At 38.5% G+C, this 23,764-nt stretch overlaps 1 protein-coding gene across 3 annotated transcripts in view; it reads right to left on the reverse strand.

Moving 5' to 3' along the window:
• Window positions 1-23,764, reverse strand: part of DISP1 (dispatched RND transporter family member 1) — an 89,645-nt gene that overhangs the window by 21,406 nt on the left and 44,475 nt on the right. The window contains exons 1-3 of one of the 3 annotated variants that reach the window (XM_027641229.1): window positions 20,640-20,751; window positions 12,861-13,397; window positions 2,999-3,079 (exon numbers count right to left, since the gene is read on the reverse strand). In XM_027641229.1, the coding sequence (XP_027497030.1) occupies window positions 2,999-3,079; window positions 12,861-13,366 (587 nt within the window). In that variant the 5' untranslated portion in view covers window positions 13,367-13,397; window positions 20,640-20,751. Of the gene's footprint in view, window positions 1-2,998; window positions 3,080-12,860; window positions 13,398-20,639; window positions 20,752-23,764 lie in introns of those variants that run through there. The other 2 variants (XM_027641227.1, XM_027641230.1) reach the window with 2 other exon arrangements.

Genomic DNA, 23,764 nt, shown 5'->3' on the forward strand with positions numbered 1-23,764 from the left:
ACGTTACATGGCACAGAACAATGTTTCATGAACACGTTCCTCAACACTGGACTGTTAAAAATGAATTTAACATTATGGATGATTTACTGCATTTGCAGTGTGCTTCATTAATCTAATGCATTCCAGGGAAATACAAGACTGAACACATCAGAGGACAATAAAAGTATCTAGACATTCCAAGACATTCTTTTGCAGTTTCTTCACAAACTTCAGTTGTGAAACAGGTATCAATTTAAGTAACCCCTTTGCCTCACACCACAAGGAATCAATGCCTCCTGCTTCCTTAGTGGGTGCAAGAAACCCTGCAGAAGGGTTTCTATTCATTTCCATGAATAGAAAATTAGGAAAACAGGCATATTTTGAAGAGAGTTTTCTAGCTGTTGTGGAGTAACCATGATTTTTATAAAGTGTTAGCAGCTATCAATAACCTAACAGGTTGAAAGAGATATTAATATGATTTTGAAAAGGAACATTGCTGCTTACACTGATGGTACCTTTTTTTTTTTTAAGAGTCAGTTAAAAGGCATCAACACATTCCAAATCATATCTTCATACTAACTTATCCAAACGACACCTTCCTAAAACTCCTGTTACAATTCTGGATATTGACCTGACTAAACATTTGACTTGTGACTTATTTCATGTCACTTAGATGTAATTAATTTCTCTTTCACAGTGGGTAGATGTAGAGACTAGAACTCGGATAGAGAATTTTTCCTCATTTTTCCTTGGAGGAACAACAAGACACTTAGACTTTAAGACGAAATTAATGCCTGTGGGGTTACCACCCTGACATGGAGCAGCACAAAGGCATGGCCTGGGATTGTTGTGCCCTATTTTAAGGTGTGAGGAAACAACTAACAGCATCAGATAAATCTAAAACACTCGGTATGGGTGCTTCTCCTCTGTTTCATTCCTGGGAGACAGCAGCTAAGGGAAGCAGAAAGCTGCTCTCCATATATAATATATATAATATCCACCTGACTCTGGTGCTTTGCTGCAGCTGATTCAGCTTCCAGCCCTGGTACCACCTCCCAGCTGGAACCAGCACTAATTGCACTGCCTGCCATCAAGAAGTTTATTAGGAACCCCTAGCTGGCTGGACTAGAAGCATCTCAAAAAGATACACACCTTTGCAAGGTACAAAGTCTTTTCCCATTTAATTGCAGGAACTGGTCTCTAATGGAGAAAGTACTGACTGCTGATAAATGCCATCCCTTAGCAAATCCAGCTGAGATCCATACTCAGTGTTGTTTGGATATGAACAGTGACAGCCAACCATAATTTCAGGGCTCAAACCCAGGCTCAAGGGTAGTATGGAAATGGTTCCTGACAGCAACTTGACAGATTAGGAAAAGCCTAATTTTCCAAACAATCATTCAAAGAAAACTGGTCAGGTGGCTGGTCTCCTTCGTTTTGGTGCTGAACTGCACAGAAGTTTGAAAATAAATGTATACATTACAGCTATTTATCATAAAGGTGTCAGAGGCATGTAAAGCAATCACTGACAGTACTGCAGACACACAACAGCAGCAGAAGCAATCATGGCAACTGCTCTAGCAAAACATGGTCCAGAGTAAATGAAAATTGTAGACATTGCAGTAAATGTGCAACAGCTTCAGTTTCTGGCAATTCAGACAAACACTGAGAGTCTCACATAATCTTAATTCTACTTTCCCTCCTGTAGGTATTTCTATGAGGAATGTATTATTTCTCTTGATACAAATAATATCACACCCATAAAAACACATAGCATATTTGTGAAACAGTGTACTGTTTAGGATGGAAACTACATCTATCTTCTTTCTGAAGTATCTTGTATACCACAGGTGCCTAAACATACTGATACAAAAAGAAAATTGTTAAAAAGCCAATATTAGATAAACCAATTTTGCACTCTTGCTTTTCATTTAAAGATTCACTTCAGTCAAAAATGCTAAGTTGCAATAAATAGCTGTATTTACTGAAAAAAACCCCAAAAACCAACCAAAAAAATATAAAGACTCTCCTGTCCAAGGATTATAAGGTGTTTAACCTCAATGCTTTACTTTGCCAGAGGGAAATTATTCCCTTTGTTGGTGGATCTGGTTACCAGAAGTGATAAAAGGTAGGTTTTTGTCATTATTACACTCATGGATAAGCTAAATCCCTACAGGATAGAACAAGATATGCATCATATTGTACATTCTCCATTAGAACATACAATACAAACTAAATCCCTGCAGAGGAAGAAAATCCGCATGTTTTCAGATTGTCATTGACCCATGAGAACAATCCGAATTGCTCTTAAATATGAAGCTAGCTTTTCCTGCTGTATCAGATATAACACCTATGTGCTTTATCATTTTAACAATCACTACAGTCACTCAGACAACAAATCCAATGGATTAAGTTGCCAAAGAAGTTTTTTACAGGACTCCCAATTAAATTTTTTGCTATGATGTGTAGTTTTCCTTGATTCTAACCATGAACTTTATGTAGCTGTTTTTTAAACATGCAGTGTTCATTTTATTTGCCTGCACTTAGCTTTACTTGTTTAGATCTTTAATGGAAGAATAGGACAACCCATAGCAGAAGGATGTTGTAAAGATGATAGAAAACTTATTTTTCTGAAAAGTTGCTTTTTTAAGGTTTTACTGAAAGCAGGAGAAATGCAACGAATTTTCAAGGTTTTTTTTTCTCCACATAAAATAATCCAAAAGGATTTCAATTTTTTAATCTCTAGATTATCCGGGTGAAATGATCTGAAAATAACTGCTATTTCATCCCATTAAAATGCATGAAATGTCAATGTTGCAGCTTTGCTTAATGTTGTACACATGAATTATTTCTGCTAAGACTATTCTTTTGCATAAAACTAAGCAAAATGACCAAAAATGCAGACCAAAAATCAATATGCTATTTGGGAACTGTATTACAGATGTGAATTCACATTTTTATAGTTGAGATATCAAGCTTTATAAAGGTTATTGTCTCCTTTTCTTGTGTTCTTACCTACCTCTTCAGTTCCAACTGAGCATCTGCTCTATGTTCACAGCAAGTATGAGCAAATAACATTGCCTTTCTGCAAGGAAAGTAGCTGTAAGGAAGATGTTAAAAACAATAAAATCATTGTCTGAGTGATCCTTGCTCTATTTCTGATTTAAATTTAAGCATAAACGTGTATGCTTTCTGAACTACAGCATGCACACTGGGTAAAACCCTACGGAGTGGGGCAGACCCTACATACTTAACTAAGCCAACATTTCATTAATTTCCTCTCTGCTATGAAATCAATATTAAACTTTATTAACCCACTCTGAAAAAGTAACAGGTAGTTTTGCTGTCTCCCATTCACAAACTTCTGGCTCATGCCACATTACAACAGGAAAATATGTTTCCATCAAGTCATCAGAGATGGCAAAAGGTCAATGCAATCCTACTGACATCCTATACGTGTGTATTTTCATTTGGAAGGCAAGCAACAGGGCTGGGAGCGATGTCCTATGAAGAGTGGTTGAGTTTGGAGAGAAGGAGGCTGAGCAGTGACCTCATTGCTCTCTCCAGCTTCTTGAGGATCTCTTCTCCCTAGGATCCGTGACGGGATGTGTGGGAATGGTTCAAAGATGAGCCAGGGGAGCTTCAGATTGGACATTTCTTTACCAAGAAGGTGGACAAACACTGGAACAGACTTTCCAGAGAGGTGGTCGATGTCCCAGACCTGTCAGTGCTCAAGAGGCATTTGGACAATGGCCTTAATAACATGCTTTAACTCAGTGAGACCTGAATGGGTTAGGCAGCTGGCTTAGATGATCCCTGTAGGTCTCTTCCAAATGAAATAGTCTGTTCTATTATATTCTAGCCCTGCCTGATTTATTACATGCTAAAATTAAAACTGCTATAAATTTATATTATACAGGTGACCTGAAATTGAAATGCTCCTATAATCATCTCCAAAGCTGGGGGGGTTGTTGGTTTTTTCCCCTCTCCCTTTCCTTGCTGCTCCATATGGAAGATATAGATGCAGGAGTCCAGGATTTACTTACCAAGTCTTCAGTTCAAGATTCCTTAGAAACTCATGTTTGCAATACTGACTTTTAACATATTCCCTCTTTCATCTTCAAAAACTGAGTAAATATTATCAATTACTAGGAAAGCTGGCTCTTTTCCTTAATAGCATCTACTTGAACAAGAATTAAATCATCTTCTCTGTAGGAAAATCTGACAGCATATCAAGGAGCCAAGTAATACAGATCCTATAAACACTTTTATTCTTCTTTCCCTAAACTTTTCTCCAATGAGTGTAGCCACTTTTAAACACTTCTCCAAAACTGTCAATAAGAAAATTGCCATCAAACATACTTAAGCTGGATTGTCCCAGCTTCAAAAGGCATAGTTTATACACAATTTAAAGTATATACTTCTTTAAAAGGTTTAATTGAAGCTATATATATATATATTCCTTTCACTTCTGAAACACTAAAGGCAGGGCTACATACAGCACTGCCTGGCAAGTTAAACAAAAGTTCTGAACTATTTAAGACAATTTATAAAAGCTTAGTAAAATACCACCATGAATCATTATTTGAAAACAAGCCAACAGCTAATTTGGAGCAGATTAATATTATTTCAAGATCCTTCACAACTATAAAATCATTAGTCTTTTTTCTTTTCTTGGTAATTACAGTGAAATTAATAGATATGTTCTGGGATTTAAACGATGACTAGAGTAGTTTTCAGCATTTTTACTGGCAAAAAGTTCCTTCCTTTGAAATATTTTATTTCAAAGCTGTTTTTATTACACTTCCCAGTTGAATGGAGCAACACAAGGTCATGGTCCCATCTTGTATTTCTCTGACAGACAGGAAATTAACGTGACCCAAGAAATCACAACATACACAGAAGAAAAACTCCATCCCATGATACCAAGAAGAATGAAAGAGATGTACAAGGGTGCCTATTTTTATCATGGTATTTCTCCACAAAGGCTGAAATGAATGTTCTTATAGGCAGTAATGATTGACATTAAGCATATGTAAGTTTGACTCTGGTGCAGGGAGACTTCAGACTGTCATAAATCACACCTCAACTGGTACATGCTTCAGTCTTCCTTCCTGTGCAGATGTAAGAATTTGTGTGTAAGTCACCATGGGGTTTATTTTTGTTCTCAGAAAATCTCTTTTGACCAGAGAGCGTGCTTGAAGATAGACTAAAAGCACTTAAAATTTCTCCAAATTATTCACCTTACTATGGGTACAAACAATAGTTTTTGTCTTTCTGCATACGTTATCTCTTGCAGCAAATGAAAACACTGTTACTTAAGCATCTTAGTTATAAATTTAGTAAAGTATTTCACCTCAAACATATATATCAGTGTTGAACTGCTGTTCTAACATCTGTGAATTTAGTCACTTAGAATGTCATAACTTCTAAGTGATATAAAACAAGTGTATATTCAACTCAATTAAAAGATTTAAAAGGATTTAGTATGCAACTACACAAAGAAGGCTCTTCAGCTTACACTGGCACTGATGAAAACCTGTACATACATAATGAGACATTATCGTCTGTATCTCCTGACATTAAATTTGTTTCGTATGCTCAGTAAGAAGCAAGCAAGAAAAGGGAATATTCACTGAACATTTAAGGTTTCCAGTATTGCAGCTGAGACAACAAAAAAGCACTGCAAGATTAAACAGGCTATAGAAGAGATTTAATGTAATCAAAACCGTTCAGCAAAAAGTTAGCAAAAGTTCAGCCATTTGATGGAACAAACTAAACAGCCTACAAACTGGAAGTGTAAAGCATGAATTTTGCAGAAAGGTATCCCGTTAACATGACAGAAAATATGGGAGAAGTGGGAGAAGTGATGCATGTAAGCTCTTCTAGTCCAGTACATTCATCTATTTATGATTATATTAGAAAAAAAACAAAACACACTCTAATTTGCAAACAGAAGAGCCAGGTTCTCTGAAATATCATCAGGATTTCTACCTATAACTTTGCTCACCTGCCCTGATCTGTTAGTGGTACCATTGCATTTCTATTTTGCATTGATAGTCCAGGCTTTAGAGATTCCTTTATTCAGCAGATATCCTGCACAGAAATCTCACAGTAATCTTAGTGTAGCAAAATTAATGCCAAATTGCTCAGGTACCCTCTGTATTTCCCTCTTGCATTGTGTTTGGGTTTTTATTGTGTTTTTGTTTTTGCTGTTCAAATTGTTCACTGACTAATTAAAAGCATTCAAATCAATTATTATTATTTACTAGGAGATGAAGACAACACCAACATATCAGAGAGGAAGGACAAGTGATTTTGAAAGGAGTTAGAGACAATTATGGCAACTCGTAAAGAGCTTTTCAAAGTCAATGCTTCTCATTCTACCCCTTCCCCCATCATAATGAAGACTGAAAACTTTTAAGTAGAAATACCCAAATCTTTCAAAACCCATCTCTTTAAGTGCTGAAAATCAGGTCACTGGCCAAATATAGTTTAGACCTTTGCTCTTTGTTGTCTACTGTTGTCTTTATTCATATCTGAACCTTACCACAACCTCCAATTGAATTAAAAGTATTTGAGAACAACTAAACATGGTCAAAACATTCCAACAAACTGACATAATTTTGGTTGTTCTGCCATGGCTGTTTTTTTTTCTAAATAAATGTATGCAAATGCTCAGTTTTAAAAGTAATCTCAAAATTTCCACCTATTAGTTCTTTTCAAGAGTGAACACAGCTGATGCTGGTTTTTTAGTCAATTTAGTACAAAAGAAAGGCCCCATGCTTTTTATGGTTTCCCCTCATATTATCAGCTTTACATCTTCTGAAGACGAGTTCAAAGGCCCAGCAGATTGCTGGTTATGTGCGAGGTCTTCTTTTGTTCAAGGAAAGGTGAAGGATACAGGGCACAGGAAATTCATCTTCAACCACACATGGAACCTGGAGCCTGTAAACAGCAGGGCCTGCAGAGCAAAACATGGCCAGGCTGGTACTCAGCTGCACTCAGACCAAAGCAGAAGCCTTCTAAGTATCTTTTTTTTATGGTAAAAATACTTGATTCAAAGCAATCTGAAGTCTAGACAAATACTAACACTTAATTAGTAAAATTAAAAGCCTGCAAAAATCCCTTGGACAGCCCAACGAAGGAGGGTTGGGTTTTTTTAAAGTGCATTTAATATTTTTCTAGGCATGCTATTTTTAATTTGTTCAGCCACTGAATTACAAATGGCATTTTTATTTGTATTCTGGTCTCTGTGTGTCAGCCCTTTGCTTTCAGCACTACAAAGTGCAGCATGTTGTTTACACAGCCAGCAATGCACACTAATTATCATGGGAGGAGTAAATGAATTAATAAAAACAGAATAAACCCCTTAAATAATGATAATGGGATAATGAAAGACTACAATAAAAATGTGTGAAAATGAGAAAGCACAGCTCAAATGGGATGGATATGAAAAATAATTTTCAAGAAAGAAAAAGAATCAGTTCATTTGGTCACAGGGAGAGCTCTTTCTCCACACGTGCACAACAAAGAATCCCACATTTGGACTCAGATGCACGACATGGCTTCACATTCCCTTTCCTTTTTCTCAGCTACATCAAAATCCCCAAGTAAGCCACCAGGCTATTAATGCTGTGACAGAAAAGGAAGCATCTAGTTTGTGGTTCCCATACGCCTCCAGTCTCCTCATAGGGAAGAACTCCTATTTTGGCATAGAATAAGTGGCTTAAATGAGAATATAGCCAGAATTAGTCTTGTTTCCGTACAAATTAGCAATATACAGGAACTCCAGATTTACAGCATGAACCAAGAGATTTGCAACATCCTGAACATTGAATGAAATGATGGTAACAGCTTGTGCCTTTTACTTGCTAAAGCTTGATAAAACGTTTCAGAAATCTGATCTTCAGAAACCTGAACTAAAGGGCTTTTTTAAAGATACCTGTCTTTAATCTTCCTAGAGGAAGGCAGAAAGTTTCTTTTATTAACATTTTAACACAGTATATGCATACCTATTTTGTACAAATGACATTAGTACCAATTTCATATAACAAGTGAAAACAAAAGTATCTTTTAATGTATCAAATAAAGCAGAAGCTAACAACTTTCAAAATGGAAAATATTAAGATAGGATAGGTTGTTTAAAAAACTCCATATAGGAGTTGTTGTGAACAGTTAATGTTGCTGAAATGAGAATATTTGAAAATATTTTGTACACATGTATACATATAATCAGTTCTGCAAGCCATGCAGAATGTACTAGATAACAATTACCCTTTTCCTGGAATCAAGCAGGGAGCTGTTTCATAACAAAGTCTTGTTATTAAGATTGGTATTTGGAAAATATTCCCTTGCTTTTTGAAAAAACAAGAGATTTTTTTGTTCTGGTTTTAATCTTTATGTGAAATAACTAGAAGGAAAACATAAAATGGGTAAGAGGGAGTTGTAGTGTTCTACCCTCACTTCATAGCTTTTCCATTTTTATAGATCTTCTTTTTAAAGTACTAAATGAAGTGTAAGTATTCAAGTATATTTCAGCAGTGCTGTTTAAACAGTGTGTGGCACAGAACTCTGAGACACACCAGAACCTAGAATCCCAGAACCGCCACATAAATCCGCAATGCCAAAACAGTTCAAAAGAAGGTTTAAATCTAACTGAAAGAAAGCTGTACTATAAGTCTGGAGGTATGAATGCTTTACCAGTTTCCTGACGCTGGTTTTTGCCTTCTTTAGAATATAAATTGGTCTAGCAAGCGAAAACTAAACAGCAATTTAAACTAACTAAGCTTTGGGAGCTAAACACTCCAAACTAGGCTGGTGGGAGATGAGGAGCAATTTACATATACCCTGAAGTCTTAAATTTTAGCCAAATTAATGACTCTGTGAGGCTTTAAACAGATTTTTTTTTTTCGTGTTCTCACTAGAGATGACTGTATGATCGTGGAGAGATCATCCCATATGTCCTTTTATCCTGTCTTTTTTACCGCAGATAATTCAGATGTTTTTCCGAACAGTTCTCTTTACTTATCTGCTTTAGTCAAAAGCATTAACAGTATAGTCTTGAAATGTAAATAACAGTAGGTGATATAAAGCAGATCTGCTCTGAGCAAAGAGTACTTGTATGAATTTATTGGTTTGATGCTGCAAAAGTGCAAGCACCACACACACTGGCAGTCTGGAGCATTTTCCTTATCAGCAGCACCAGCAGTTCTTTCAGCTTCCCAACCTCTTCTCCCCTACCTTTTGTCTCCGAGTCCACAGACCCGAGCTTTCTAAATTTTATCATCAAAGAGAGATTCCAAAAGAATATCAAGATTAGGAAGGATACAGGTAGCTTTTAACTGGCATTTTCCTATTAAAAATTTCCCATAAAAGTCTGAGAGAAGCAATCCAATTTGGTACCAGAGACAACACCACTGTTATCCCATGCCTGCCACAATCCTGAGACAACTTACTGGATGATCTTTGCACATTCTTCCTCTTCCACTTCTATTTACATGCATACACTCCTATACAAAGAATAGATTTCAAAAAATACCAGGAAAGACTGTAAGAATTTTCTGGGTTTATTCTTTTTATTGTAGTGTTTAGTTCTCCTAAAGTGTGCAACCCTTCATTATTTATTTTATCTTTCTTTCATCCCACTAAACATGCTGCTGGGGCTGCACAGTTTTACACTTCCCTGGTGGCTCCTAACTCGGTGCTTCCAGTTGTCATGAATCAGTCTTCATGCTTTATCCACTTCTTAAGATTGACAGCCTTACTTGGTTGTTTTTCCTCATTTCTGCTTCACCTTGAAGGTTGCTGATGACTAGAGAAGCAGGTGGCAGCAAAGGAAGGGAAATAACTACCCACCTTCCAGTGGCTCTAAGCTCCATAGGTTTCCTGAGATACACAAACGTGTTCTGGCAAAAAGGGTTACTTCAGCATGAGTCCTCCAAAGGAGCAGGGTAGAAAAAAAAAATCTTCTAACAGTACTGAAAAGCACTAATCATACAATGTTCCAAACTGGTAAGTTTAGAAATTATTTGTTAGAAAGCAAACCAAATTCCCAGACAACTGCATTCTGCTAGGGAGAGACGGTGAGAACTTCCCAGAGAGTGTTTTTGTGGTCAAGATAACATGCCCACTAAAAAGAGAGGTATGAACATGTTTTCATGAACTACTACAAAATAACACAAAAAACTTTACTCAAGATCTTTTAACCTCAGAAAAATATATAAAAATAATCAGAATCATTACAACTAACAGTTGACCTATTTTACTTATTTTAAGAGTAGAACTTTGTGCCACAATCATGTTGCAAACCAATAAAAATATTTTCTTTTATGCTACAAGACTTTTTCACCAATCTAAAAAGATTACCAGCTGCCCAGACTTTCAAGTTAGGGTATATAGATGAGGTTTTCATATAATTTACTTTCAACTTCAAAGCTGAACCCAACTACAAAATTCCAGATCCAGCCAGCTTTAAGAGGATAGGACAATTGTGGCATTATTTCAATCTGTCTTTACACACTCCAATCTGCAATGATATACAAGAGCCACATTCCTTTAATATTAGGTCACTGACAAATGTTAAGCCTTGGGCTTCAAAACCTGACAAAACCCGTCGTGCTGAAACAATTGGTTACCTGCCCGGAACCGTAAGTGTCAGAGATCCAGTTTGCAAAGAGTGTTCATCTTCCTCTATTTAATCACATCTTTCCCCTGTTCTTAAAATTATAACGATATTTGAATGCATTTTTTAAAAATACAAAGAACCAAAATTAAATCTATTATTTTATTATTATATTACTAATTAAATTTGATGACACACTGAATTTAATTAATGTATTGTATGAGAATGTGTATTTTAAACAACCCTGCTAAAATGCGCACATGTTACAAAGCTGGATGATTTCCAGTGAGCCTTGTAATAAAAATATGTGGAGAATAAGCTGTTGTGCAGATTATAAGATCAAACTGTAATAAAATTGGAGTGTGGAACAAAGATCACATAAAAATATCATACACCTAAGTGTTACTCTTCTGCGTACAGAAAGTTACCTGAGTATGTAAAAAATGAACACACATTTATCACCTATTCTTTTTAGCACTCCATTGCCTTAGCTAGAAGCAAGTCCAGAAATGAAACAGCAATCATTTGATAGGGATATGCAGAGTATGCTAACACATATAGCTGGTTAAATAAGTATAGGTGCCTTAAAGGTCAGATAGCATCTTGTTTTGACTGCTAACAGTAAGACAAACCATTTACAATAAATCATCATTCAGAATTTATGTACATTTATGCAGAAATGTGTACTATGGTAAGAAAGTGCAAGAAGAAAAAAACAAAACATCTTGGCTCAAGAGCCCAGTCAGAGACATTCAAGTAATCTTTGTATTTGTGAAGTGTTACAGAAAACATTATTTTACTATATCCAGAAGAAATTTTTACTGTTCTTATTTATAGTCTAAGAACAAAACCCCAGATTATGGATTGCATTTTTTCCCTTCCTCAAGACTGTGGAATACAGATGAAGTTTAACAGTCCTGCTGCACAGGGAGAAAAACAGTGAAATCAGTGCATCCATTCTGACAGCTTGAAAAGTATGACTGACTGATTCTGTAATGGCTCGACCCTCTGCATACCTTTGCATACAAAATTATATGAGAGTTTTCATCTTTACTTGACATTTAAACAAGCATGGGGTGGAAAAAACATGTCTGATTGCAAGCAGTTCCGACAACTAAGATTTTTTCCATTTGTAAGTGGAATAACTGGCAGAAGAAAGCTGATTTGCACTTTGTATTATCCTTACTTTCATCTGCTTTCACCATAAGGAAAAAAAGCTTTATTCACTTTGACTTTTTCCACATTACATATTTTTCCCAGTCTGATATTTTCAGAAGTTTAAAATTAGTTCATATATTTCATCAAGACAGAATCATTATAACTGACTGAGAAATACTTGTAGCTCAAAGTTTCAAACAAAGATGCAGATGTTGGAGAACAGGGAGAAAGTTAGCTTTTAGTAATCCAAGGAAAATTCACCCATTTTGGCCCAATTGCAACTCAGAAAAAAATAACCTTGCTTAAAAGCTTCAAAGTGTCTTTCTTCAACAGGGAACTTGGGTTTCAGAAACTGCCCCTTGGATTAACTGATTTTGCCCAGGACCAGGAGGCTGTAGAAGATTTTCCTTGTGTTTGCTGCTCCTTGTAGCTGGGACTACTGTCACTGGAACCCCACAGTTATCAAGTATAAAGAGGTAAGTTTGTATGAAGTGCAGAAAAGAAAGGGGTAAAACCTGGAACAGTCCAAAATTTCTCAATCTAAGCACAAAGCCAAAGTTTAGCAGGTAACATACACAAAAAAAAGGCATGGGGGCAACACACTTAACCTGCTGACCTGACAAAGAAAAAACACTCAGTACAATTATGATTAGAATTGTTGAATGTGTTTTTAAATGCATCTTTTTAAGGAAATGTGTGTTTTGATTAGATTATGCAAACATACCAGTTCTTTTGGTGTATTCTTAGCTATTCCTGTATTGGTTTGTTTCACACAATATAGGTGTACACTGTGTCTTGTAAAAGAGCTAATGAGTTTCCAAACAATCCCCTAAAAAAGAAAAAACAGCCTTTTCCCCCCCCCACAGAAAGAATTAATTCATTTCAGGAATATTCACGCAGCCCTGCAACACTAGTCTCCCAACCTGATTTCTTTGGGGAAAAAAAAAGTTGGTAATGCATCAAAGACTAACCTGTAAAAACCACTGGGGAAGAAATTTGGTTCATCTTCCTTTTAGATCCTCTACTTTTGTAAGAAAACTAAACAATTATGGAAAAGGTTACCCATACTGAGAACTAAAAAACGCTGCAATCTGCTTACCTTATCCTGGCTATGTGCTGCTGCACAGGGTGGTGCTGAAAATGGTCAGGCCACTGATGGTGAAGGCAGAAGGACGGGGAGGGCTGAAGACAACAGGCAGGCTGATACACGGGGGTGTGTTTTTGGCAAAGAGATGCTGAATACTCAGTGTGTGGCTGCATGCAGCATGAAGTCATGGGAGATGGTGCTGAGCTGCCAACCACCGAATTACATTCTTGCTTGCTATTATGGCTACTTAAAGAATGATGGTATGGACAAGGGTGGCAGCACTGCGACAACATCTGCTGAGTTCTTTGGTTGTCTAAAGGCAGAAAGGACGGTTTGATTGTACCATTAAGCTGCAGGCAGCCATTTGGACTTGGTTTTGTTCTTGGTGTTTCCTTGGATGGGAGTTGTTGGACCATGGTGTCTCCGTCACTGGCTGCGACAATACCTGTGCCAGTGGCATTTGACAAGATGCTGCCATTGCTCAGAACCACAGAGTCACTGACGTTGCTCATGGCCATGCTCCGAGTCCTCAATGGATCTGTGATGTTCCTGATGAAACAAAAAAAAGTCAAGTTTACAGAGCTGCAGGGTTTTCAGATGCTCAGAAATAACTTTAGAATAAAGTGAGTAAAGCTTTGCTCTCATCTTCATCTTTCACAACACAGGGAAATAGAAAGGAGTCACACCCACATTGACAGAGATGTTTTGAAGGACCTAAATTTGTTCAACAAAATATTAAGAGTGAGGTTATGTAAATTTCTCAGTGCTTAAACCAAACTATGTCAAATGAATAGACAGTCTGTGAATTTGACAGTGTCACAGCTGTGACACAGCTAACAAGTAATGGTTGAGATGCACAGGAACAAGATCATTTTGCACAAGACTAAGTTATAGCCACTATTTATAAAAAGAGATTTTGGTATGAACTGTGTAATCATCCACACCTTGCACTGCAATTTGCCTGTGTGCTTTGAAAACCTGCAGGAGACAGGACCACACAGCAGAGATTGTTTAATAATCATTTATGTGCTGGCTCCAATAACCTTCTTTCCTATCTCCAATTTCTATTGAAAATGAGGCATATTCATGTTTTCAAAGACATTCTTTTGAAATACCTTATTTATATAAATCAAGCCACTTCAGCAGACATACCAGAATTTCTGAATACTAGACTAGGCCTTTAGCAGGAGCATTATGAATACCAAAAAGATAAGATACAACCACATGTTTTTCCCAAGTTTACAAAAAAATAATCCCAAGATTGAATTACTAATGATGGAGAAGCTCTTGCTTCCAAGAGACATCTATTCTAAAGGCAGCAAAGAAATGTACTGTGCTGTAAATAAAGGATATTAAGAGATTTTCTTCTAAAGTTTCATCTTTCACCGTGGCTCAAGATGAAAACTTGCGTGAGGTCCTCACAGCAGCCAATTCTCCTGTCTTAACTATAATCTTATTTTAGTAAAATATTAAAATAACTTGGAGATCATTATTTTGCTAAATAACATGAAAAATCAAACATCACACTCAGATAGGAGTTTGTTACCCAAGTTAGGTGGGCTGGATGAGGGAGGAGGAGAAAGAGGAAGAGGAAGAAAGAACACTAATTATGTACTACTTATAAGAATAAATCAACACTTCCTTAAAAAACCAGAAACAGTTGATCACAACAGCTTTTTGGCTAACTTAATGTCACCTTTTTAATACCAAATTTAGTCAACAACATTCCAAGTCCAAATTGCAAGGTTTGCATTACATACACTGAACTTTGCGGAAAGACACAACATACAGATTAAGGCAGATAAACAAGGAAGTTTCTAACTCATTTTCTTCTCTCATACCTTTGCTGAGTGCTTAAAGCTCTAAGCCTGCCCAGCCAGCTGAGCCATTTAATTGCCTGAATGCTAATTCTGAGCAGAAAGTGCTTTGATGACAGGAATGCTACCCCTGGCAGCCCCCCACACAGCATCTCCCCTAGACAGAGCTAAATCCTTCACTTGTGAGATGAAAATTAATCCTCTGCTATTTGTTCTAGATCATGTGCCGAGCCAGATGCCCTGGGAAATCACTTTCATTTAGATAACCACTCAAAACAGGAGAATATGCTGCTTGACAAGCATATTTTTTCCAGCCTCCAATTCCACACATTCCTGACGGGTACCCCCTCCCCTGGCCCAGGCAAGTCAAGCCCATGGAGGACTTTCTGCTGAGCACAGAGAGTAAATTCAAGTGGCTGGCTGAGCTTCATTTTGGTCTGAAGAGACATATTAGTTACATGAAATAGCGCTGCGTTTGAACAGTCTGTTTTTTCCTTGCGCTGTAGGCAACTTCAAACCTCAGTGGACAGAGAGAGAGCTGGACATCAAGGCAGAGAAAGCTCCTCTCGAGGTGTCTGGCAGCATTTTAGGAATTTCTGGCTGCTTATTTTCACATTCACTCACATAAGAGATAGGCTGCACAGCAATGCTGTTACATTTCTGTTTCTAAATTAGTTTCACACATCCAAATCACCACTTGAAATGCTGTACACTGATCAAAGTTACTGTCTACTGGAATTACTGAAAATAAAGCATGGAGATACTGCAAACATCTATCCCTTCAAGAAGACAGACCCACCGTCCTCTGGCTTTAGGCTCATAACACCTGCAGCAATTGAGATACCAACACGTAATTTTTAGTAGCTGTTTCAAATCACTTTACAAAGGAAACCACACATTTATGTACAAGGCAGACGTTCCAAACAGAGATGCAAGCTGACCTGTGCCCACAGTAGCTGGGCAATCCCACACACACAGGCTTGGGCCCTTTGGTGTATCTGTGCCCCTTGTGAACACTGACATGGGAATTAATAACTTTTGTTCCAGACAGCCCAGCAGCTTCCATTTAATATGATCAAAGATAAAATGCTTTATTTTCAACGGATGCAATATCTACCCACATACCTTTTGTTTTAAACACTGTCTTCAGAAAGACTTTTTAGAACTAGTAAATTCAAAGAAAAGATCATCATCAGTACCACAACATATAATTCTACCTTTGTTCTCCTTTTGAACAAGCTATTCATGAACCATTTCAAGCTATAAAAACTTTAACAGATCAAGCTGATTCTTCCTTCATTCCTAAGCCCTGAGAAACTACTGAGTTCTGTCCACTTCCATGGAGTTTCTGAGCAAGGCAACAGAAGCACCTTCTTTCAATACTAAAGTAAGACAGACTACTTTGCATGCTAAGGTAGCCATCTGATTAAGTATTTCATTCAGTTATAGCTAAGAACTGGGACTCAGTTCTCTAGAATGTGAGCTGGGCTGTACATTTTCATTTGGTTCAGCAGCTTTTCTTTTTTTAAAGAAATGCAAGACAGTTATGCAATTTGACAAGTCTAATGTCATCTGAGTTTGGTTTCATTCGCGTTTAAGGGTATTAAAAATTCTGTAGAGTGGTACTTCATTTGTGTCACGCTCTATAGAAGTGACTCCAAATCCGCTGACAGCAAAACTTCACCTGCAGCTGTCACACAAAAATATATTCTTAGATTACATTTTTATCTCTCTCTTGTATTTTGTCTCCTCTGCCACAACTGCAGTGACTGGGAACTTCCTGAGAGATTTAACAATGACCCAAGGAAACAGTTAACCGAGAATCTTTCCTTTAGAGGATGAACAAATAAGCCAGTTAAAATGCAACAACTAAAAGCACAGTCACATTTTAATAAGAAGTGGTCATGGGAAATCAAAGAACATGTTCATAATGAAAAAACCCTAAAAATAAGAACCTTTCATAATACAGTCTTTGGGAAGTCTGTATTCTTTCAATGTTTATTTTTGCTGCATTCCTCACACTGCTTTAGGATCTGGTATTCTCCAATAAGGTGGGGTTTTCACTTATGAGAATTTACACCTGAAAGCTCTGGAGCAGTTGGGCAGGTATTCTGAATAATGAGGTTGTAAAAAGCACAGTTTTTAATGCAGGTAGCCCTATTTAATAGAGGACTAAATACAATCAGAAAAAGTGTTAACCTACATGTTTAATACATCCCACTTAGGTACCCACCTCTCTAGATGGACACAAGGTATTTTAAACATGATCATCTCTTTAGAAATTGTGCCAGCTGGACTGCTAAGGGAAGAAAACTAGAATCATCTTTAATTACTGTGTGCTTGAGAAGAGTAAGTGCTCAGAAAGCACTTTAGCCACGCAGTTCAAAACAACAGCTCGGAAGAGCGTTATATCTGGAAAGTACCATGGTCTGCAAAGGCAACATTACTTCGTGACGGTTTTATGGAGTAATCCATCTATTATTTGTGGAGCTAACAATGAACGCAGCTTACCCAGCAGACATCTGCCAACTGCATTGCAAGCTCTTGAGGGAATAAAGTAATGCTGTGCCACACTGAAACTATGTAGGATTCGGTGCTGCCCAACTAGCATGTTCTTTTTAGGGTTGGATTAAGTTCACCTGTTCCTTTGGCTGCAACTGAAAGAATTTTTCTTTGATTTAAGTTTCTTTTTTAAAAGAAAAAAACAAAACGCCAGACTTAAAACAACATTGGTTCAACAAATCCCATCTGGACTCATAATGCCTGCAATTGGGAATGATAGAAGTGCAAATCCAAGAGGGAATGACGTAGTGGAAACCTAGTACACTAGTACAGATAATTTATAGATCTTTAGAAGACGACAAACAGCCAAGTGCTGAGGGTTGCTTTAACCATATAGGAAAAAACCCAAAACCCAAAATCTGTACCTTGCACAAAACCAAAAGTAACCTGTTATAAAACTTTAAATATTTCATGTAAGGTAGGACAGAACTCAAATTTCATTTAAAAGTTATCTAAAGCCTTTCATCTGTAGTCAGCATTGCACTACTGAGCCAGCTGGACCAGTCCAGGTTTTATGGACTTTGCAGACCTGTCAGCTACAAAGCACCGTGGTTCGGAGATGAACACGATATGTGAAGTAACAAAAACATCTTTTTATGTTAGAATTTCATCTAAACCAGCCGGATTCTAGAAGCAGTATATTTTTGAAATAAGAAACATTTAACAATCCCAGCACTATCTGTCAGTCTCATCCTAGATGAAGTATTACAGTGGCCCTGTAGTCCCTTAAGATGCTGAAGTTTTTAAATGTGGGAAATGGGTTACATGGTCTCACAATCTGTAAATTCAGTTAAATCCTCTCCAGACTTTGCTTGCTGTGCCAGCCAGTGCACAGTAACTCTCAAGGAGGGTTTTCTCCTCCTTCACATAACCAAAATTCTTTGTATCTTTGCTTTTTCTCAGCGGTCTCAGGAGTAACAGGTGGTGCCTGGTGTTTGATACCGGGCTTTATGGGAGACGTCTAGTTATCTATCATGGCAATGGTCTTTAGCAAGTCAAACAGCTTTTTAATGTTTTATGGTTGTTGATCTCCATTTTGGCTCTCAGCTAGACATTTTTCAAATTCTCCAGCTCTTACTCTAGTGCTATCATATGCGGTGCTTGGTTTCTCTCAATACTCCAATTCTTGCTTTTCCATTTCAGCTGTTAACCACCAGGTCTTCTCTGAAAAGCTTTCACTGTACAAAATACAGACGCTTCCCAGAACAAGCCAAGCCTGTCTTTTCCTTTCCCTCCCCCCAGGTATTTTAAGTATATATGTATTTCAGCTTCTAGAAGAGTCCTGAATTCTTATTTTGTTAGCACACAAGTTTACCTGATACATTTATTAATGCAGCCACTTCACTTTGAGGATTGATGCAAAGTAGCTCCTCTATTTGAGAAATTCCGTTATGGTCAGTTTATTTTCTGCACAGTCTATAAATACCCACTTTATCAACTAATGTCCTATTAACAAGCAGATTTTCAGCAATCTAAGTACTTGTACCATAAGGTTAGAAGACAATTATGAAGCAGAAGAGGTTTGTAGAAGGGGAATTTCCCCACCTCCTAGTGTTTTGAGAGCCAGCTATCCCTGCCATCTGCCCTTCCCGAACCTGAGACACCATGAGCTCATTTCCTCTGTCGCAGGCTGGCTTGGGAACTGCAATTCCTGTGACAGGGAGTTTCCAGATGTCACCATGCCAGGACCACAGCTCATGTACAGCTGGGCACTGGCAAACCAGCATTGCCAAGCTGGCACATGAACTGACCCACCAGAGACAGCTGTGGGGTGAGGGAGCTGGGAGAGACTGCAAAGGGTGGGAAGACCAGTATTCTTCAGTCCTTCAGAAATAGATTTTGCTTTTCTTTTAAGCTAAAGTTACTTTTCCTGGCACAGGCAGCAAAACAACAGCAGACCATTTCTAAAAATCATTTGCAGGGCTTTGACTAAAGAAATCAACTGCAGTGCTTTACCTACAAAACCTTTTCAAAATCAAAATTTACAATAAATACAATTAAACTATAGGTAGATGCAACAACAAGGAGCCCTGAATTCTTTTCAAGAATTTGATCCTAAAGTTTTATTAAAAAAAAACCCAAACAAAAAACCAAAAAGACCCCCGAAACACATCTATGTAGGGAAAATGGAAAACAAAAATGTATTAAGAAAATCCGAAAAAGCTTCAAATACTCTGAGTTTTGGAATGAGATACAGCTACAAGCAGAAATGATTGGAACCATACTACTTCAAGAAAAAATGTGCATAGTTCTGGAAAACAGGTATATCTCGCCACAGTTCAGGAGCACAGAAAGCTGTTAAAATAACCCCCAAACACTGCTTACAACTGCCACACTGTCATCACACCAAATCTTATTTACACAACTTACTGACTTTCCATTACCATATGAAAGACATTTAAATTTTTGTAATTGCAAATATTCTGATCAAAAATAGCTCTAATCCTGCTTACACAGAGGGAGAGGGAAACCAAAATATGTCTCCTGGATGTAAGAAGAGTTACTTGCATTGAACGTTCCACAGGTTCTTACTTCACCACGCTGTGGGATTAACATTTAAATTATTACAGATGCAAAGGGACACAAAAGCAACAAACACTCTTTAGGATACAGCCCCAGCTCTACCTACCATCAACACGACTATATTAGCATTACATAAAAGGTTAAGAAACCTCTTGACCATCTGCTTAGAATCATATTTTTTTGTTTTCTATCCAAACTTAAAAGCTATGTTTGAACACCTTTAAAGAATTGTTACTAATAATAGCACTTTTCTTCACATTTTAACAGAAATACTAACATAATTTCACAATTACTGTATATTAAAGAAAGCAGAGACTCAGTGAGAATGTCAGGGCACATCAGGCAGGTACACATCAGCAGTCACACCTATTTGATAAATACAGGGCATTCTTTGCATTTAGCGACAGAAAACACAGTAAAGCAGTTTTAACACTGGCAGTCCAGCAATAATTTTCTTCGAAAGCTAAACATAGCAGAACTTTTTTTGTTTCCCGCTTCATTTCCCAAGCATGAGTTGGTTTTAAGTCTCCCATTTGCTGAGCCGCGCTCCGAAGGTCAAACGATAAACCTCATATACCACTTTTATCACGGCGCATCTGTTCAAAGAGCCGGATCTGGAGTCGGGGGGGGGGTCGTTTTGCTTTTCTCACCGCGCTCTTCAGCGCTGGCACGGTCCTGTGCTAAGCTCTCCGGCACTTCTACCCTGCTGCGGTCTTTCACAAGCCCAGGAGTCTATTTGCCCTACTAAGCAGCATTGGCAGCGTAAATAAACTTGAAGGCACGCACTAAGTTAAACCTGCACCTACTAAGTTAAACCTACATCCTCACGCTCTCTGAGCGCACGGCCAGGTCCGAAGCGACCGGACGGGACGCACCTCTCGACACTCACCAGCCGCTCGCCGGAGCAGATCGGCAGGAAGGAGGTGGCAGCAGCCCCCTCTCGATCCAGGTATCCCCCGGCTACGCTCCCGCTCTTCCGCAGCCGGACCCGCTCCGCCGCTCGCCCCCGCAGTGGCCGCAGGCGGGGAGCGCAGCTCGGGCAGAGCCGGTCGGGGCCGTGCCGGGAGCCGGGCCGGGCCGCCCCTCCCCGCGGCAGGTCACGGCGCTGGCAGAGCCCGCCGGCTCCTCCCTGCGCCGCTCCTGCTGCCGCGGGAGCCCCGGGGCCGCTCCCGCCCTCGGTCCCAGCCCCCTCGGGTCTGGTTTGGAGGAGGCCGGTGCGGGGATCCGAGCCCAGCGCTGCAGCTTCACCTGCCGGCGCCCACCGCGGCGGTGCGACCCCCGGGCTCCTCGTCAGGCCTCCGAGCACACGTGGAAAGCAGAAGTGGCATCACACCTTGCCACCAATACATTTGGAAGGGGAAAGAGCTGAGGAAAGCGGGAGACCGAAAACAGCACCCAGGGTCATTTGGCGTGCTTTTCAAACTCATTCCAGCACTCAGTACCTCCCGGCAAGGGCTTGTCCCCCAGCCCCAAGCTCTTCCTTCATCAGGCATTTCTTACAAAATGTTGCTCTGTGGCTACAAATCTCTAACAGACCTCCAACAATAAAAAAAAAAAAACAAACAGCAGGATAAAGGTGTTTTTACCCCACGAGATTTCATGGTATTTGTACCTAATAGAGCATCTTCCACATCTGAGCACTTGAAGACCTGGTAGTTCAAAAGTAACCATCTCCACATACTTCTCAGATACATTTTTATAAGATTTAATAAATACAAACTTAATTATTAAAGACGATGCAAAAACCTGAAAACTCCATGGTCACAATTCAAAAAGCTGACAGGCTTTTAGAAATGCTCTCCTTCCCCTCTGCTGAAAGGAGCTCCGATTTCAGGATCAAGTTAAAGTGGCTGGAGCAAAAGGAATTTCTCATCTAGAAGCATCTTTACTCTTTGTAAAGCAAACAAATCTAACCAAAGGAAACACTGAGGCTCAGTTTCCCTTAATGTGACCTTAGAATTATGCATCCCAATTCTGGTCCACGTTTTTACACATGGCAGCTCTTCCTGGTCATTGGATCTGGTCTTTAGCAGGTCGTGAGAAACTGTGCTGCTTCCCCACTTTTAAGGGGAAACTTTATTTTTTTTAAGCCAGTCTTCCTTGACTTTCTCATTGAGCTTCAACTGGAAAATTTCACTGGCATCAGCTGCCTTGTCTCATCTCCCCCACACTCTCCATCCTATTTAAAACATCAGTTTTCTAACATTAATGGATTCTTTAACAAAAAACTTGCTTTTATTCTAAGGTAGAGCCATTCAGTGCCAATGATCCAGGACAGTTCTTATAAAAGAAACTCAAATATATTTATTGAGCAAAACAGTACTACCACAAAGCAGGTAACTCTCAACCATAATCCAAAATGAACATAGCACTACAATACAGTGTTCACTTTCTGAATATGTGAAATGCATAATATATCCTGGGAGCATCAGAAGAATAATATCAAAGTTACTTTTCCAAAGTGACACAATTCCACATATTTTTGACAAACATATCTACTAATGAAAGTATTTCTTAAATGTGTAAATATTACTGTGCATCAGTTCACTGCAGACACTATATCCCTTGCACTTGCTAACTACCTCAAAGAAGTGACAAGAGGCACATAATATTTGCTCACTGCTTTTATATCTAGAAGGAAAAGCACTATAAAAATCTAAAGGATTAGTCTACTAAAACTCTTTGATTATATGCACTGCAGAAAATAATTTCTTATTACATAAATTTACTGCAGACACTTTGTTCCAAAGAACAACAGTAAAATGAATGTATAATGTATGTTCATAGGTTATGCTTAATAAAATTATTCCTGTCCAAATGGGATTTAAATAGTGTATCATATATTTGAATTACAGACTCATGGTCGATTATTGCCTCTACAGTATCTGAAAACCAAACTCAACACCAAGAGCTAAGAAACCTTTCCCCCATGCTACACTCTAGCCTTGCAGAGATGCAGTTGTGCAGTGTCCCACCAGCACATTCCTAGGATTGACACTTCCATCGTACATCCTTTAACATCCCCTTCTGCATCATACTTAAATGCAATATCAGACAAATGCTGACTTCTTTATTTGCAAGTGATTAGGAAATAAATTGAACTCTGCACCATATGGAGTGCAGGTACAGGAAGACTGGGGGAAGGTGGGAAAGGATGGAAGAATTTTGACCGATTCAAGGCAGACCAGGGATGTCAAATTTGATCATGGAAGCCTGTAGAAGAGAAATAACACTCTGCTCTATTCACTGCCTGGAAATGCGTCTACACAGAGAATCTGCAGGATATCTGCATTACTAATTCAGCCCTGGTTTAAGTCAATATGATGCTCCATGCATCAGGAAGTTCCACCCACCTATGGATCTACCAATACATTTTACAATCATAAAACAAACTCTCAAAGTTTTGCTACACACTAAAGAGAAAATTAGCAGAATAAAATTTGACTATTATGCCATCTTTAAAACTACTAGTTTTTGGATTTTGTGGATCACTTAAAAATTTGTGATTTTAACTTCAACCCCTTGAAGAAAGACACACTGCTCTGGGTAAACAAAAGTACTTTTCATGTTCCGATCACAGAAAAATTCTTTAAACTTAGTTATCATAAGAGATGGTTTGTTCATTTTTCTATCATGGTGGTTGTTTGTTTTTTTAACTGAGATTTTAAAATAACATTTTTCACGGTATGCTTAACAAACAAAATCAAAACACCAGGCAATGCCACTGTCAGCCACTTCTCCCACCTTTGGTTGCCCATGATCAAGAGCTGCCACCCTTGCATCACTGTAGGTGCAGCTGTGCCCTGTACTTTCTGTTAGCTGGATGCCTTCACCTGCCCTTCTGAGTTTAATAGGACATTAACCACGGCTTCTTCTCATCACAGTGTCACTGTCTTAAAATTAAAAGAGAGATTCAGAAGAAGCTGAAAGACTTTGATAATGTTGGATGTTAATAAGAGAGCTGGTGGAAGTCTGGGGTGTTCTGGGGACAAATTCATGCTGAAGGACTAAGCG

This window comes from Corapipo altera, unplaced genomic scaffold, assembly GCF_003945725.1.
Source record: "Corapipo altera isolate COAL_440 unplaced genomic scaffold, ASM394572v1 48b, whole genome shotgun sequence".
NCBI lineage: Eukaryota > Metazoa > Chordata > Aves > Passeriformes > Pipridae > Corapipo > Corapipo altera.